The sequence below is a fragment of the Schistocerca americana genome, chromosome 5 (assembly GCF_021461395.2).
Source record: "Schistocerca americana isolate TAMUIC-IGC-003095 chromosome 5, iqSchAmer2.1, whole genome shotgun sequence".
Lineage (NCBI taxonomy): Eukaryota > Metazoa > Arthropoda > Insecta > Orthoptera > Acrididae > Schistocerca > Schistocerca americana.
Window position 1 is genome coordinate 189217164 of NC_060123.1, and position 18719 is coordinate 189235882.

Below are 18719 nucleotides of genomic sequence, written 5' to 3' on the forward strand. Positions count from 1 at the left end.
ACTGCATGCAGCTAACGAAAACGAATTACTGCACGGTATTGCTCTTTATGAATCGGCTGCAACACTTGTGTCGAGTCTTCTATTTGCGTGCCACAGTACTGTGGCTTGAGAATTTCAGTGTGTACCAGTTCTGCTGACAAATGAAAAATTGATAACGAATCTTTACTTTTTCGTGGCAATTGTGAAAACTTGATAACTACTTCCCGTATAACTTCCAAAGGCCCTTGTATTGTTATTATATTCTGAGCACATGTAGGAATGCCTACACAAAACTGACCTGATTAAGATGCCATCTTATACACTGAGGTGAGGCGACGAAAGACGTGGGATAGCGATATGCACATATGCAACTGGCGGTAGTGTCGGGGGTACGCAAGGTATGAAAGGGAAATGCATATGCGGAGCTGTCATATGTACTCAGGTGATTAATGTGAAGAGGTTTCCGAAGTGATTATGGCCCCACGACGGGAATCAATAGACTTTGAACACGGAACCGTAGCTGGAGCGACATGCATGGGACATTCAATTTCGGAGATCGTTAGGAAATTCAGTAGTCTGAGTTCCACAGTGTCAATAGTGTGGCTAGAATACCAAATTTCAGGCATTAACTCTCACAATTGACAACGCAGTAGCCGACGGCCTTCACTAACGACCGAGAGCAGCGGCATTCGCGTGGAGTTGTCAGTGCTAACAGACAAGCAACACAGCGCGAAATAACTGCAGAAATCAGTGTGGGACGTACGATGAACGTATCTATTAGGACAGTGTGGCGAAATTTGGCGTTAATGGGCTGCGGCAGAAGACGACCGATGAGAGTGCCTTTGCTATCAGCACGACGTCGCCTGCAGCCCCTCTCCTCGGCTCTTGACCGTATCGGTTGGACTGGAAAACCGTGGCCTGTTCAGATGAATCTAGATTTAAGTTGGTAAGAACTGATGGTAAGGTTCGAGTGTAGTGCAGACCCCATGAGGCCATGGATCCAAGTTGTCAACAAGGCACCGTGCAAGCTCGTTGTGATTCGATAGTGGTGTGAGCTATGTTTACATGGAATGGACTGGGTCCTCTGGTCCAATTGAACCGACCATTGACTGGAAATGGCTATGTTCGGCTACTTGGAGACCATTTGCATTTATTCATGGACTTTATGTTCCCATGTTCATGTCACCGGGCCACAATTTTTCGCGAATGGTTTGACATTCTGGACAATAAGAGCGACAGACCTGGTCCCCTATATCGCCCGACGTGAACCCCATAAAACCTTTATGGGACATAATCGAGAGGTCAGTTCGTGACAACATCCTTCACAGGTGACACTTTCACAATTAAGGATGGTTACAGAGGGAGCATGGCTCAGTATTTCTGCAGGGTACTTCCAAAGAGTAAGTCGAGTCCATGCCGCGTCGAGTTGCAAGAGGAGCTCCGACACGATTTTAGGAGGTACCCTATGACTTTCGTCACCTCAGTGTAATCTGCAAATACAATACCGACATATAAACGCTTTATTTAATGCTATCTGACTTTACTTTAAGAAGAAGTTAACACAGAAATTACTTACTTGGCGCAACCGGTTAATCTATGGACTTAAATGAACACTTGAATATCCCTCAGTGGTCCAGTTTGCTACCAATGGGTTCATCATTTGACTTCGAAATGTACAAATGTCCCATCCTACAGAAAAGCATGCGCAGCGAACATACCTGGCTCGCGGCTGTGGCCTAAATATTTTTCTGCACAAAAACTGAAATTATTGAATAACAGAATTTTCACTATATGCATCGCGAGATATCGCTAACTGCCTCGAAGATCTCGACGCAAACTTGCCTTCAAAGATATGAAAGATTCATACAAAGACGCTAGTAGTAATCTTGTTGCTGAGTAAATGATTTCCGGATGTGAAGGCGTAGGCTAAGTAAATTCAGAGAGATCGATTTCAAATTACTGATTATTTAAACTCAAAACACATTTCATGATGTATGGAAGAACACATTTATTTCTGCATGAATCACGTGAAATTCTATGCCACTGCAAAGTAAAGAATTTACTCAAAAAATATTCAAGAGACCAATCCAAATATCGAGATTCGGTAAATTAATGAGGAAGTGCTCTATATAGTTCGCCTATGATTCGGATATGCTTTATAGTAAACCGAATTCGGCCCACGTGAAAAACACAGAGCATGTCACATGAAATCACTCATAATGCCTCACTACATACGTGAATTCTTTGCACTGAAATAATACGCTAAGCTGCCCTGTGCAATGCATTACCTCATCGTAGCTCGTAAGAAGAGAATGTAGGAAACAAATCTCATTGCACGCCACTCTTCTCCTCAAGGAAAGTGGCAGCACAAAGGAGCAATTTGCTGCTGCCAGTCACAGCAACGACGCGTTTCGGGAAGTGATTCCCATTGTGAAGTGCTTTTGTCGTGTCCTATGCAGGGACGCCGACTTATAAAAAATATTGGCGGGGCCCATACTGGGGTTTATGCCCCAAGAAATTTTCTAAATTTTAGATAAAAAAAGTGAGTTATAAAGTTTTTTTAAGCATTTTAGAGTCATATGATCAACATTACAATCCCGAAAACTTGACTCTCGATAACTCGACACTCCGGGAAACTCGACAAGCCTGACACATTTTTTGGCTTTGAAAAAAGAAACAAAACATAAATACGCATGGTATTTTCGTAAAAAGCTAATTTAATTTACAATAATAAACATGCTTATAGACTATTACAGAGCAGTGAATACATAGCTCTGAAAAGACTGAAATTATATTTAAATAAATCCTAAACTATCATTAAAAGAATAAAACAAAATATTTGTGTCGCCCAGTAATAGCTCTTTGATTAATAAGTGAAATAGCTAAGTTAAGCTTACTTTGAATAAAAATCAGGGTTCATTAAATAAAAACAGTATCTCAAAGATAATGCTTTAATATAGTTAATAAAGTTAATACAGAATGCCTAATACTTTCAGTCAAAAAGTATGTAAATAGCGGGTTTTAATTGGGTCTTACACCCTAAAAAATATTTAATTATTTGAAAATAACTAATACAGTACAAAACTAGTACTAACATTCCGAAACTGAAATTTTAACATTATGTATATATCTAATTCTCTAATTTTATAAAAAATTTTAATATTGCTCTAAATGTCATTATTAGGGACAGAGTGTCCGGTGCAAATGTCGACCATCTGACTGGATTACTGAATATGAAGTCGTTGGTGACTGGTCGGATGTCCATTTCATCCAAAATATCTCGGTGGGCTTGACGAACAGCCAAGTTGTTCAATCGCTTCTGTCCCATTGTTGATCGGAGATACGACTTCTGACGGCTAAGGGTGCTAAATGACTGTTCTGATGTTGCTGTCGTGATTGGAACTACTTGGAGAAACTTAATGCACTTCACTACTTTACATAACATTTCTCCAACTGCAGGCTCTTGTGTAATGTGCTTTCTTACATCACGCATGTGTTTTAAGGCCATTTGTTTTTTATTAGCGATATCGGCTAACATATTCAAGTGTAAGCGCAGACTTTCGGTGCCTAGGTCATTTTTGAAAAACTCAGTTGGTTTTTCCAAATTTGTTACACCTCTCTTTACTAAAAGCAAGCACTCTTCTTCAACTGCAATGACCTGTGTGAGTCCAGTTGAAGCAAAACGCTCAGTAATGCAAGATTGCACCGTTTCACAAACTTCAATGTAAATAGCTTTGTAGTATTCCTTTGGGGTTTTGAAAGTGTGCGGTGAGCTGGCTTCGTTGTTTTCATACTTCTTTGGTATACTTCGATTCCAAGGAAGCGAAAGACCACCAACTGGTGAAGGTTTTTATTTAAACGCAATTCCCAAAAGTGTTCAAAACTATCACGTCTTTCATTCAATATAAAAATCAAGCCCTCATATATTTTTTCCAGATCAGCAACGCTTAGATGAGGGCATTAAATTTTTTCATTGACATCCTCTACTGGATTCATTGCACGCCAATAAAGACACGCTTACTCACCCAAAATACGAATAGCGTTCAATAAGTAATGCAACACCTTTTTTTCGGCCAATTTCGGTTTAAAAAAATGGAACATCGTGGAATATTCCCGCTTCATCCTCTGTAGAGTGATGAAGTTGGTTCAAATGGCTCTGAGCACTACGGGACTTAACATCTGAGGTCATCAGTCCACTAGAACTTAGAACTACTTAAACCTAACTTAACTAACCTAAGGACATCACACACATTCATGCCCGAGGCAGGATTCGAACCTGCGGCCATAGCAGTCGCGCTGTTTCAGACTGAAACGCCTAGAACCTCTCGGACACCGCGGCCGGCAGCATCATGAAGTTCCTGGCAGCTCTATACGTAGCTTTCAAAATGGCGTCTGTAGCGGAGGTGCGTTCCAATAAGAGAGCTGTCATTTTCTTTTGGCGTAATACCAGAGCATGGCAGATAATAATTGGCGTTTGCAGAATGTGTACGGCAACCTGGCAACGAACAAAGTCGTTGGGCGAGGCGTCTGTCATCATCGCAAACAGGTCTCGCTAACCTGTTCCATCTCCCGCGTGCCGGCCAGTCGTAACGCAGTTGTGACGCTTGCAATGTTAGAACGTGCGGACAGTCTCATTCGAGATGATCCACTTATCACAATCAAATACGTCGCTGCTCAAGTGGACGTCTCTATTGTAGTGCTGACACAGAGTGCTCCAGTTGGGATAATTACAGGTGTGTACTGCTGGGTTCCTCGCCACCTACCAGCAGACTAGAAACAGCAACGAAGAACCATATGCGCGGAACTGCATGCGCTTTGCGAGGCTGATCGTGACAATTTTTTTGTCGAACATTGTCACAAGATGAAACGTAGATTCATCTCTTCGAACCGCAGTCCGCGGAATGGCGACACACCACCTCTCCTCCAAAGGAAAAGTGTTTCGATCGTCGGAATAATTTTTAATTTTTAATTTTTGATAGCGATATCTCGATTTCGCCTGTTTCCACCACTGGCGGCGCGGTATGTTTACTTGCGCTAGAGGGCAGTTATGGCACCTTCTCGCGCACGCATTGTGGGCCTTCTGCAGCCTGTATAGGGGCCGCCGCTTGCGCTGAGAAGTCTGCTCCGGCGAGATCGTGTACCAACACTCTCACCTGAAGATGGCGGCCAGTTGGACCGCTGAAATATTGTGTCAAGATGACGTTATGATCCGGATGCACACCCACGAAGAATATTATCAAGGAAAAATTGTTCAGAGCCGCATCCTCTACTGGTAAAGTTGTGTCGGCGGTCTCTGGAACTCTGAAGGGGTTGTTTGATGTCCTCTCTCTCGATGCAACGATCAGTTCTGAAGCGCATTGTGCTACCCTCAGGAAATTGAAGAAACGACTTCAGAGTGTTAGTCGCCACAAAAATGCAAACCAACTTCTCCATGACAACGCACGCCTCACGAAAGTCTGCACACCCGAGAGAAGCTCACAAAACTTCATTGGACTGTTCTTCCTCATCCACCCTACAGCCCGCACCTCGCACCTTCCGGCTTCCATCTGTTTGGCCCAATGAAGGATGCAGTCTGCGGGAAACAGTAGTTGGATGACGTGGAGGTTATTGAAGCAGGAAGACGTCGGATCCGTCGTCGATCATAGGAGTGGTATCGTATGGGCATACAGGCCATCCCTAAGGTGGCATAAGACCTTCACATTGAAAGGAGATTTTGTTGAAAAAAATGGTTTTGTAGGCAAACGAGTGGGGAATAATATTGTGTACTAGAATCCTGAATAAAACCAACCTTCTTTCAGAAAAGAAGTGTTGCGTTATCTATTGAACGCCCCTCACATTTTTACTCCAATGGGAATAAAGATGATTATAACACAGTGCTGAATTTGGCAGTCGTCTGAAAGAACCTGGATATCCCTCTAGGAGAACCAGACCAACCGCTCCACTACCATAGTCTGTTCAAGGCCACATAGACTATGTGATCAAAAGTATCCGGACACCCCCAAAAACATACGTTTTTCATGTTAGGTTCATTGTGCTGCCACCTACTGCCAGGTACTCCTTGTAATTAGACATCGTGTAAGACCAGAATGGGGCGCTCGTCGGAACTCACGGGCTTCAGACGTGGTCAGGTGATTGGGTGTCACTTGTGTCATACGTCTGTACACGAGATTTCCACACTCCTAAATATCCCTACGTCCACTGTTTCCGATGTGATAATGAAGTGGATACGTAAAGGGACACGTACAGCACAAAACTGTACAGGCCGACATCGTCTGTTGACTGACAGAGACCGACGACCATTGAAGAGGGTCGTAATGTGTAATAGGCAGACATCTGTCCGAACTGCATCAGGATCCATTACAAGTACTATGACAGTTAGGCGGGAGGTGATAAAACGTGGATTTCACGGTCGAGCGGCTGCTCGTAAGCCACACACACTCCTGTAAATGCCAAACGTCGCCTCGCTTGGTGTAAGGAGCGTAAACATTGGACGATTGAACAGTGGTAAAACGTTGTGTGGAGTGACGAATTACGGTACACAATGTGGCGATGCGATAGCAGGGTATGGTGAATGCCCGGTGAACGTCATCTGCCAGCGCTGTAGTGCCAACAATAAAATTCGGAGACGGTGGTGTTATGGTGTGGTCGTGTTTTTCATGGAGAGGGCTTCCACCCCTTGTTGTTTTGTGTGGCACTATCACAGCACAGCCCTACATTGGTGTTTTAAACACCTACTTGCTTCCCACTGTTGAAGAGCAATTCGGGGATCGCGATTGCGTCTTTCAACACGATCGAGCGCCTGTTCATAATGCACGGTCTGTGGCGGAGTGGTTACACGACAATGACATCCCTGTAATGGACTGGCCTGCGCAGAGTCCTGACCTAAATCCTATGGAACACCTTTGGAATGTTTTGGAACGCCGACTTCGTGCCAGGCCTCACCGACCGACATCGATACCTCTCCTCAGTGCAGCACTCCGCGAAGAAAGGGCTGCCAATTCCCAAGAAACCTTCCAGCACCTGATTGAACGTATGCCTGCGAGAGTGGAGGCTGTCATCAAGGCTGAGGGTGGACCAACGCCATATTGAATTCTAGCATTACCGATGGAAGTCATTTTCAGCCAGGTGTCCAGATACTTTTGATCACATAGTGTACCTGTCCGGGGGTAGCAAGGTGGCACGGACACAGGGTGAGCACCAAACACGTCAGCTCGGCTTCACGCGTTCTTCTGTCGGCAGGCGCTGTCGGCGCCGGCAGGTCCGCTGTACGGCCTGATACAGCGGCTGGTCCGCAACAACCTGGCAGGGGCGCCCGAGAACTTCCGCACGCAGCAGTGGGACTTCGATCCCGAGGTCTCCGACCGGCGCAGGACCGAGTTCGAGGCCCGCCACGGCAGGATGGGCGAGCGGCTCGTGGAGCGGTTCGGCCTCGGTGAAGACGGCTTCCCAGAGGTGCGTTACGGCCTCTGCAAACGGGGCTCATTCGTCATTATTGAGGTCTCGTCGACTCTTCTTACACCTCGAAGGGGATCTTCCCCCGCGTCTTCATTCTCGAACGATTCTCAGGGATCTGATACATCAGACTTACACGTCAGATTCCTCCATTCTTCTCGACGACACGTGCCACTCACCTGCGATATTTCGCAAATGAGGGGATTTTTAAAAAATCTTTTCATTCCCTGCCTCTGAAAGGGAGAGAGCGGGCTACTTATTCTAACTTAAACTAACTTACGCTAAGGACAACACACACGCACCCTGCCCGAGGTAGGACTCGAAACTCCGACGCCGGGAGTTGCCCTAACCATGGCAAGGCGCCTTAGACCGCACGGCTACCCCGCACGGCAGAAGTGACAGTAAGGAATGTATATATTGAAAGGCCAATGTTAAATACCCAGATTCGTGAACAGGGGTTGACAAGAGGTTCGTGAACTTACATTACTTATTGCCCGAACCGCCCATTTCCGAGCCAAAAATGTCCTTTTAGAATGGGAAGAGTTACCCCAAAATGTAATACCATACGACATAAGCGAATGAAAATAAGCAGAATAGACTAATTTTCGTGTAGAACGATCACTTACTTCAGATACCATTCGAGTTGTAAAAATGGCAGCATTAAGTCTTTGAACAATATCCTGAACGTGGGCTTTCCACGGCCGTTTACTATTTGTCTGAACACCCAGAAATTTGAACTGTTCAGTTTCACCAATCATATGCCCATTCTGTGAAATTAAAACGCCAGGTTTTGTTGAATCGTGTGCTAGAAACTGTAAAAACTGAGTCTTACTGTGATTTAGCGTTAGTTTATTTTCTACAAGCCGTGAACTTATGTCGTGAACTGCACTATTTGAAACCGAGCCAGTGTCGCACACAACATCCTCTACTACCAAGTGTCATCAGCAAACAGAAATATTTTAGAGTTACCCGTAATACTAGAGGGCGTATCATTTATATAAACAAGGAACAGGAGTGACTCCAACACTGATCCCTGGGGCACCCTGCATTTGACCGTACCCACTCAGACCCCACATCATAGCCATTCTCAACACTGTGAATAATGGCCTTTTGCTGTCTGTTGCTGAAGTAAGAGGTGAACCAATTGTGCGATACTCCCAGTATTCCGTAATGGCCCAACCTCTGGTGTAATATTTTGTGATCAACACAATCAGACGCCTTAGTTAAATCAAAAATTATGCCTAGCGTTCGAAACCTTTCGTTTAACCCAACCAGTATCTCACATAGAAAAGAGAATATAGCATTTTCAGTTGTTAAACAACTTCTAAAGCCGAACTGTACATTTGATAGCAAATCGTGTGATATAAAACGAGCAATTATCCTTACGTACACAGCCTTTTCAATAACTTTAGCGAACACTAATGGCATAGAAATAGGTCTAAAATTGTCTACATTATCTCTTTCTCCCTTTCCATAAAGCGGCTTTACTACTGAGTATTTTAATCGTTCAGGAAACTGACCGTTCCTAAAGGAAAAATTACATATGTGGCTGAAAACGGGGCTAGCATGTGCAGCACAGTACTTTAATATCCTGCTAGGCACTCCATCATATCCACGAGAGTCCTTAGTCTTCAATGATTTAATTATTGACTCAGTCTCCCCCCTGTCTGTATCACAGAGGAGTATTTCAGACATCAATCTCGAAAAGACATTTTCCAAGAGAGTTATGTGAGTCCCTGTAGAAACTAAATTTTTATTTAATTCACCAGCAGTGCTCAGAAAATGATTGTTAAATACTGTACATACATCTGATTTAACAGTAACAGAAATATCTTTACTGCGAACTGACTTTATATCGTCGACCTTGTGCTGCTGACCAGACACTTTCCTCGCAACTGTTCATATAGTTTTAATTTTATCCTGTGAATTCGCTGTTCTATTTGAGTACCACATACTCTTTGCCTTCCTAATAACATGTTTAAGCATCTTACAGTACTGTTTGTAATGGGCTACTGTAGCTTGATTGTGGCTACTTCTAACATTTTGATATAATTCCCGCTTTCTTCTACACGATATCCTTATCCCATATCCTTATACTGCTAGTAACCCGTTTAGAACGTTCTAATGGAAAGTAACTCTCAAAGAGAATGAGAAATTTGATAAGGAAAGCATTATATTTGTCATCTATGTTATCAGCACGATAAACATTCTGCCACTCTTGTTCCTTGACGAGGTTTAAAAAACTCTCTATTGCTCATTATACTACAGAACCCACGATGAATAAGTTTAGACCTTCATTCTCAGCGATCTGGCGGCTCGTTCTTCTGCAGATACGACGTATTTCTTCCTTTTTGATGTTTCGAATGTCAGTTGTGTGTATTTGTTCTTCAGATGCAGCTTCTCGTCTCTATGTTCAATTTGATGCTGGGCATTGTTCAAATCATTCAGGTCCATTTGTACTTCCTTAGACCAGCTGTTTTTGTCTTACTGTTCCAAAACTAGTCAAAAAGTTGTTTCAGGAGTCTAGTATTCGGTAAGGTGCGAAATCTGGCCAAAAATTGAAACGTTTCTTTTTCGCATCGTGTCAACAATGGATTCACTTTCTTGGTAACCTACTGAGTTGGGCAAGAGTCTCCACTGACCAGGAACTTGATATTTTTATTGATAATCATTCGGAAGATTCATCTATCAACTTTCTGGAGTTTAGTGTTTAGTTTCACTCGCATATGTTGTCTCCGATTTAATGACGGAGGGATAACGCCTAAGTTTAGCATTTATTGAAAGAGCTCGTTTTTTATAAGTTGGCCATGTAGTTCTTTGTGCTCGTTGTAGTTATAACGTTCCACCATCTCTTCTTGCTCTTTAATTGGCATCCAAGTAACAATATCGCCATGATATATAAAAACTTTGACCTCTTTCATTTTTTTGAGCATTATGGAGTGTAATATGGTTGTGTCAACAGAGAAGGCGAACATCATTTCAGTTTTCTCAAAAGAAATTTTCAACCCAATCTTTGCTGCCAATCGTTCAGGTTCTTCTATCTGAAACCTATCTGAAACTTTTGCCTTATCGATACTGCTTACTAACAACCCCAAGTCATTTACAAGAGAGTGAAGTCGAATCTTTCTTCCGATCTTAACAGTAGTTAACTGTAGTTGGACACATCTTCCATTCGCGCATGATTTTCTCCAGCACACAATTTAACAGTAATGGAGACAATGCATCACCTTGTCGGAGGCCAGTTCGAATCCCAAATTGTTCAGAGAATTCATGTCTGAACCTTCTTCTAGACTTAGTATTTCGAAGAGTGATCGCAGTGAGAGTGACAAGTTTCTGGTGTAAACCAAATCCCGTAAGGACAGACAGTAGAGATTCATGATGGATACTATCATAGGCTATTTTAAAATCGACGAAGTTGATTACTACCTTCTTGTTCCTGACCTTCGGTGTTTCATTATCCATTTAAGAGTAATAATTTGACCAGGATAGCTTCGTCCTGGGCGGAAACCTCCTTGATATTCGCCTAATTCAGCGTGAAGCTGTTAATGAATTCTGAAATACAGAACCTCAGAGAAAACTGTGAAGTAGTATCCAGAGAGGATATATTTGGATCCGATCTATCTCTTTCGTTGTGTAGTGCATTGTTTATTGCAACATTGCATTCCTCTGGCAATTTCTCAGTATTCCAGATATCAATGAGGTGTGTATGTAAATTCAGTACAGTTAGTACATTTGCGTATTTCCAGAGTTCTGCCACAAGTTGATTCTCTATCAGCGCCTTATAATTCCGGAGTTAATCACTGCTTGTACTTCGTCTGGATGTGAGGGGATAACGTCTTCTAGATGCGCTTTATTTCTCGGAGAAGGGTCAGATTCCAAATAATGTTGATGTCCCGCACTGTTTAGTAACTGTTTGAAGTATTCAGCGAAAAACATTGAATTTTCATAGTTGTTATGTCGTGTTGTTATCTTTCCTTTCGTATCCGTCATCATAAGAGCAGGTGGAGTATACAGGGTATTTATAAATGAATATCGGGGTTTTAACGCTTTATAATATTTATTATATTAAACTTACAGTTATAACTGATATGTCAAATGAAAGAGCAACTCAAACACTTTTACCAAGAATCTTATAAATGTTCAATGTGAGCACCATTTGTCTCACGACACACATCAAGTCTATAGCCGAATTCTTCCCAAACGTTGATAAGTGTGTCTTCACTGATTGTAGCAACAGCTGCTTCAATACGGTTTATTAATTCAGGGAGGTCTGCTGGTAGCGGAGACACGTACACACGATCCTTGATGAAGCCCCAATGGGCAAAATGGCATGGCGTTAGGTCGGGTGAAAGTGGAGGCCATGCAAAGCAAGCCCTGTTATTGGACCCCTTGCGGCCTATCCAGAGCTTGGGTACAGTGAAGTGTTCAACCAATCGCGTGCTTCGCTGTGCCAGTGAACATTTATAAGGTTCTTGGTAAAACCTTTTGAGTTGCTCTTTCATTTGACATATCTTTATAACTTTAAGTTTAATGTAATAAATATCATAAGCGTTAAAACCCCGATATTCGTTTATAAACAACCTGTATGTCGATTGGTTCTGTTTAAATGTGTAATAGTACTCTCTCGTCTGATGCCGACTGAAAGCCTCCTCGACAGATTTGAGTGAGTCCTAATTATATTTCCATTTGACGCATCTAATTTCTTTAGCCGCTGATCGTCTATCACTGATTAATTCATCCATGGAACTTTCAGTTTCCTTTGTTAGTCACCTAACCAAGCTTTATGCGTGCGTAAAACTGCCATATCGCATTCATCATCGCACCAAACATGTTTCTTCCGTTTCTGTAAGGGAGCAACTTCTTCAGCGAAAGCTTTTAATCCACTGACAATTGCTCCTAGACTGTCACCTAAGAGTATTCTAGATCTCCTGTAATATACCGGATTATTTTTAATCGATCGACAATTTCTCCTAGATTACCTCTTAAGGGTATTCTAGACCTCTAGTAATGTATCGGACTATGAATAATGTAGCTACGCTCAGAAGTTCTCTATCAAACTTTTGAGGTTTGTTTTTACTTTTATGTATCAGTCTGATGTTTGACATGCAGTGGCCTAAATCAATATCGCCGCCACATAGTCTCCGCACGGTCTCAGTCGACTCAAAACTAAAACTGCCTGCCTGCCTGACCCCTACTCTCTCACCGCTAGCGGCGCTAGACAATCGATTTTGCCTATCATCGACTTGTGCGAGGCAAAAATGTGTATATCGTTGCGTATGGTATAACCCTACCACTACTATTGTAATTTAGTATGCTTTTAACTAAATAACACAAAACCTGGTCTCTATGTTGCCACGTATACTATACCCCAACAGAACAAATAGTCCAGTCACGTGAAAAGCCACATACAACCCTCATACTGAAGTTTAGTTTACTTTCCAAATTAAGTAAACTATGGGAGAGTAGTCCCGTTAACAGGAAAAGCTAATCAATAGAGTTACCCTTTTTACAGGATTTGACCGTGTGTTGTGTCTAATGGATAAGTAAATCAGACTATTCACTTCTTTTCCTTAGATGTTACCCAGCGGTTAGATAGAAGCGCAGTATGAATAACATTGTACTTCAGCCAAGACAACTCAGTTCCAAGCTCATTTAGTAGTTAAAAATATGTACTAAAGACTGCCAGCCTATCCATGCAATGAAACAGTGAAGTATTGGAAAGGCAGAAGTATGAATTTTGCCTACTTTCCTGCTACTGTTTAATTTGGTTCTTCAAATAATTATTACTCCACTGAAACAATGTTGGACTACACCCTTATACATTATGTTTTTTAAAAGAGAAAAGGCCCAGTAGATAACTTCAAGGAAGCTAAAAAATTGGCCAGGGGTGATCTTTAGAAAAGCACTTCCCATAATGAACAAGCTTAAATACTAAAATACTTAGATACCAAAGCATACACTTTTTGTACTGAACATGTCTCTTTCTTACTGGAACTTACTTTCAAAAGCTATTACTTTTTGAACTAATTCTGTATAGTTATTTAACAGATTCTAGCAACTTGGCTTCACTCTGATTGAATTTTACGTAAGCAAATTTTTATTGTAACACTTTGCAACGGTTAAGAAAACTTTTTTATTATTTACACAAAAACAATTTAAATGGTGCCTCTTTATATTAACTTGGCACTTCATGTATCTGTAAAAACGGATACTCGGATTAATCAAACACCAAGAAGGAACCCTATATAGATGTATGATTAGGATGAAATAACAGAGTGAACCATTTTCTTTAAACTAAAAGAATGATTATTAAAAAACAGTTTAAATTAATGATTCACGCTGAACAAAAGTAAAAGTACAAAAAAAGTCTTAGCAGGCGGCTGTACGTTTGAGAGTGGCGAACAATTACAGCGGGGCTACACTCCCACAGTACGACCTGCAAGTATCTTGTTGTATGGGCTCAGTTTCTCTTCTTGGCGACGTTCAATTTTACATACAGTAGCCGAACAGCTTGCAGCTATGTCGTAAGCCGTTTGTAGTGTTCATCCGAGGCATTTTCGTGCAAATTTGCAGGAAAAGCTTCTCCTGCTCCACAAAGGTGTTGCCTCAATCACTGCTGCCCACAGACTGTGTGACTTGCTTCCCGCTCTTGCTCTAGGTAGCACGGCAATTCGCCCTTGCCACCTTCTACACTCCCCAGAACCTTTCGTTTCAAACAAAAGCACACTGGCTTTTACATAACACCTATTTCTTAAATTGTTGCTAAGCGTGACCATTTCTTAAATTGTCAAATTTACATCAACATGGACAATTTATACACAAAAATATTTTTAAATACAAAATGTCATCAGAAAAATATTTAACGTAATAAACAATTTACATAGTATTTTACATACATTACTCACATACAATGCAAAGAATTCCAAACTCCAGTACAGCACACTTTGCTTTGCATCTACGAAAATATAGTACCAACATGCGAAAATTTTAAAGCAAAAAAAATTATAAAAAAATAAATGAACAATAAACAAATAATGTTATAAAGGAATCGCCGACTCTTTGCAACTCCCAAGTAAAAGTCAATTTTCTCGACAAAAAAGTCTTTATAAAAACTTGCACCAAAAATCTAAATTAAAATATATCGCAAAAATCTTACGTACTACAGAAAAAAACGCAGATTCGGACGTTACAAAACGGTGTAATGAAACTGCATTAATATTTCATTAGTTATAGCTCCGGCCAGCTGAAAAATGATGTTCTGAAAAAGAGCATTTAGAGTTTCAACTTGTGTTTTTTTAGTACTGAAATTAAACAAACCTTTAGTAGGCAATGACAGTACCGTAGAGTTGGGCTTTTTTTCACCGATGTCGAAATACTCTCATTTTGAGGAAATTATATCGATTAACAGGCTTCCGCTAAGCAGTCGAAGCATTTTTGCACGTTTGAAATTATTTTTCGAACCTTTTCTATCCGTATAAATACGTTTGTTTGTCATTTTCAAGCCTCACATTTTACTTCATATAAAAAACAAGCGAAATGAGAAGTTAAAAGTAGACGTGAGGTAAGCAAGTGGTTTCAGACTATTCACCATAAAGGAGTCATCGAATCATGTTAAGAAGAGAAATCTTGTTGAGAATAGTATTTTAGTTGCTACTAATGTCCTCCGTGATACTATCCGAAACTAACAGACTCCTGTTGCGTCGGTAACTATTGTAGTATTACGCAGACTGCATTAGAGCGCTCGGATGCGCCAGACCCCAATGCGGTAAATCACAGTTTTTACATATTTTAACATTTATGGCAGACTTCATATGAATGAATCTTCCACGTAGACTCTCTGAACAACATTTTAACCAAATTAAAAATTAGGCTAAAAAAATTCTGTACTGGTATATCCCTTAAACCCTTCCAGACCTGACTTTTTTCTGCAGGAAAGATAATTTTTCTTTATGTGGTAGTGCTCTTAGCTGACTTTTAACGATTTTAGATGCAAGATTTATACAAAAATATGTACTCATTTTCCTAACATACTTTGTACACTTGGCTTCATGTTATGGACTAAAATAACTAATTACGAAATATTCTTTACTGTAATGAAAATTAAAGTGATCATCCAATATTTGCCATGCAAAATAACAACAGCGATATTCAGTTATGCAGTGGAATATGTGAGCTAACAGCCCAAAGATGTTCGGGCTCACATACGGTTCCCCTTCATCGAAATGTCTTGACTCAATCTCATTACACGTCCTAAATTAGACGCCTGTGATCCTTTGGTTAAATTGTCTGGCTGATGGCAAGTTTGCGAAATACAAAGTTAATATAACATATAATAACAGTAATTATAATATCGAGAGCTAAATTAACGGCCCATAAATGATGTAGGGCACTCAGTTGTTATTTGGTTAGAATTATATTTATTCAGAAAGCAAACTAATAGCGAAAGTGGTCGTATTTAGAGTTACTGTTACGCTCGAGCGCATATCCATTTGACACAGTTCGATCATTCACAAAGCCATCGCGAACTACAAGTTCGATATTCCACCTCATTAACTATGCGAAAAGTTGGAGCTCTACCAGGCGCGCGGCTGCTCACCGCTCAGAAACTAAGTCCCGCGATACCACACAGCACGAAATTTTCCAAGTCGTTTCACTTCCTAGCTGCCTAAAGACCGACCGTGCGCTTTCGCGTCTCCACCAGCACTGTATCTTTGGTGTCTCCAGCCGAAGTCTCCGCATTCGCGTCTGCATCCGAACTATACCCTTTGGTGTCTCTAGCCGAACTGTCTTCTTTGGTGTCTAGACCAGAACTGCCCTATGCCCATCTCCGACCGCGTTTCCCGCGCGCCGAACATCTTCGCTCAACTGACTAGCGCAGTTCCCTTTCCAGAAGCCGCCCATCTGCTTGACTACAGCTTATTCTACATTACTTTACATTTTAACATATTTAAATAATCAAAGCTTGACCACTTTCACGTTCTAAATAAAGTAACAATAATATCCATTACATAATAAATGTTAAATTCATTTACATAAAACCAATACAATTTCCTTCTTAACTTTGAATGTCACGGCCAGTACCTTTGCATCAATGTGCTTTCTGATAAATAAATAAAGAACAAAAGTAAGTATTATGCACTAAACTTTACAACAAATATTCTATTACCTAATGATTCAAAAAGATGCTGTCTCCAATGGGTCAAATGTCTCTGAGCACTATGGGACTTAACTGCTAAGGTCATCAGTCTCCTAGAACTTAGAACTACTTAAACCTAACTAGCCTAAGGACATCACACACATCCATGCCCGAGGCAGGATTCGAACCTGCGACCGTAGCGGTCGCGCGGTTCCAGACTGTAGCGCCTAGAACCGGATGCTGTCGTCGTTCAGTGTGTTTTTTGTGGAGGAAATGATGATCTGATGCTTAACTCAAAATACTAATAATTTAAATTTACTATATCTTTTAGAGAAATGAAGTTACAGAATTGATATTTACAACATTTGTCATTTTAATGACGCGCTTCTATATGAAATGTCGCTCGTTCAGACCGACTGAAGCGTTCAGATTTTAGCATTCAGGTCTTTGTTACAAAACTTGAATTTCACTTTGAAGTAAATCCTAAACTATTATAGATATGATCAATATTCAAATTTTATTGGGATCAACATGAAAATTTATGATGGATAGTAGATTAAAATTGCTGTAGCTTGATTCCCTGCACTACTACAGAATTAATAAATGTTTCCCTTTACGGCCAATCTTAGGTCCGCCATATTTAACATGCTACGTCTCCTTGGCCATGAAAGCCTTTACTGGGTTTCCCTATGACGTAGGTTCTCGTCTGTCTCACGCGCACACTACAGCGCATCGCCCTCAATAAACAATAGGCGCCTGTGAGTTTCCCCATCTCGTGGTGAATCTGCGCCATTTGTGGCATCCGGTCCTGAACGACAGGGTTCGTTTCGCAATTCCTGAAGGCTGACTCTTTCGGCCATATACTTAAATGAGAGCGAAATGCTCGTTAACTCACAAATATAGCGAACCAACCACATCCGTGAATTCTGGTGGTCGCGATTTGCTGCGCACTGCTACATTGATTTACTGATATTTTCATCGTAATCAGTTGGGCACGTGTGCATGATGAAAAGGTTGAAAATTCACACATGTGTATCTCAGGTTTCCACTGGGGAAAAATACATCTGTTGCTGCTAAGACACAGTAAAAGGTAAGATAAACAATTGTAGCCAGAGGGGCTGAAAGGGATAAGAGATACAGAAGTAACTCTGAGTGTACGTAAACAGGACCACTAATGTTTGGTTCCCATATCAATGACTCGTTTATTGTCCACAGCTCCGCCTGCAGCAGCAGCTGGCCAGGGACGCAGCGCTGGTCGCCCCCGCCGCCCCCACCGCCTCCACTGCCCCCGCGGCGCCACTTCATGACAACTCGGTGTACGGCTGACGTCAGAGTGCCGTGCAGCAGCCATCCCCGGTGCCACTGCCTCGATATACTCCATTGTGAGCAGCTTCCACCTCTCCAGGCGGTCGTGGCGCCGTGTAAAGCAGTGGTGCAAGTGAAACTGTGACGTTCCGTAACTCCTCATCTTCTGCACGGGCTAATTTTACAAAGGAAACCAGATTTCCAGCCATATGGCCATGACGTGCTTTCCACTATTAAAAAAGTGTTATAAAATTCCGCATTTCTCGCTTCATACCACAGCATCGATCCTCACCGTCACATTGTCTTCTTACAACATTATATATCCTGGAACATCGACCACACAATCCGCTGTCCCACCTCTTAAACCCGAACATTGGATCCATACCTTAAAATCTTAACCCTCTCATTCCTTGCACATCCTTTTCTATAGCATCTTTACCGTCTTCCCACCTACCAACAGTATCACCGGCCGAGAATGAATCTTTCATAAAATTTCTCGCACTCCATTAGGCCGTCTGGTACAGCAGCCGAATGTAGAATATTTGAATAAAAACAGTGTTGGATGCAACTTAATATTTTATTAACGACGTGTTTCGCCTTCGTGGAACACCTTCAGATTATCAGTAAAAATAGCAAAATAAGAAAAAAAATTAGGGTACTGCCCTAGCTTGCACGATTCTATATGTGAATAAGAAGTTGTCACTGACCTTAAAACTTTCTTTTTGCGACATTTTAATCTGTATGAGACTGAAGCACGTGTGGAACAAGATGAGCCCGCAGAGACCCAGTCAAAAACAATTAAAATAGTATAGTGTATCTGCGGGACAGAATGCTAAATAAGTAATCA

At 41.5% G+C, this 18719-nt stretch overlaps 1 protein-coding gene across 1 annotated transcript in view; it reads left to right on the forward strand.

Annotated features, from left to right (window-relative positions):
• LOC124615892 overlaps nucleotides 1–18124 on the forward strand; it is a 62233-nt gene extending 44109 nt beyond the window's left edge. Inside the window, exons 2-3 of the mRNA XM_047144065.1 lie at nucleotides 7219–7431; nucleotides 17783–18124. Of these exons, the coding sequence (XP_047000021.1) occupies nucleotides 7219–7431; nucleotides 17783–17893 (324 nt within the window). The 3' untranslated portion in view covers nucleotides 17894–18124. The remainder of the gene's footprint in view (nucleotides 1–7218; nucleotides 7432–17782) is intronic.
• The last annotated feature ends 595 nt before the right edge of the window (nucleotides 18125–18719 follow it).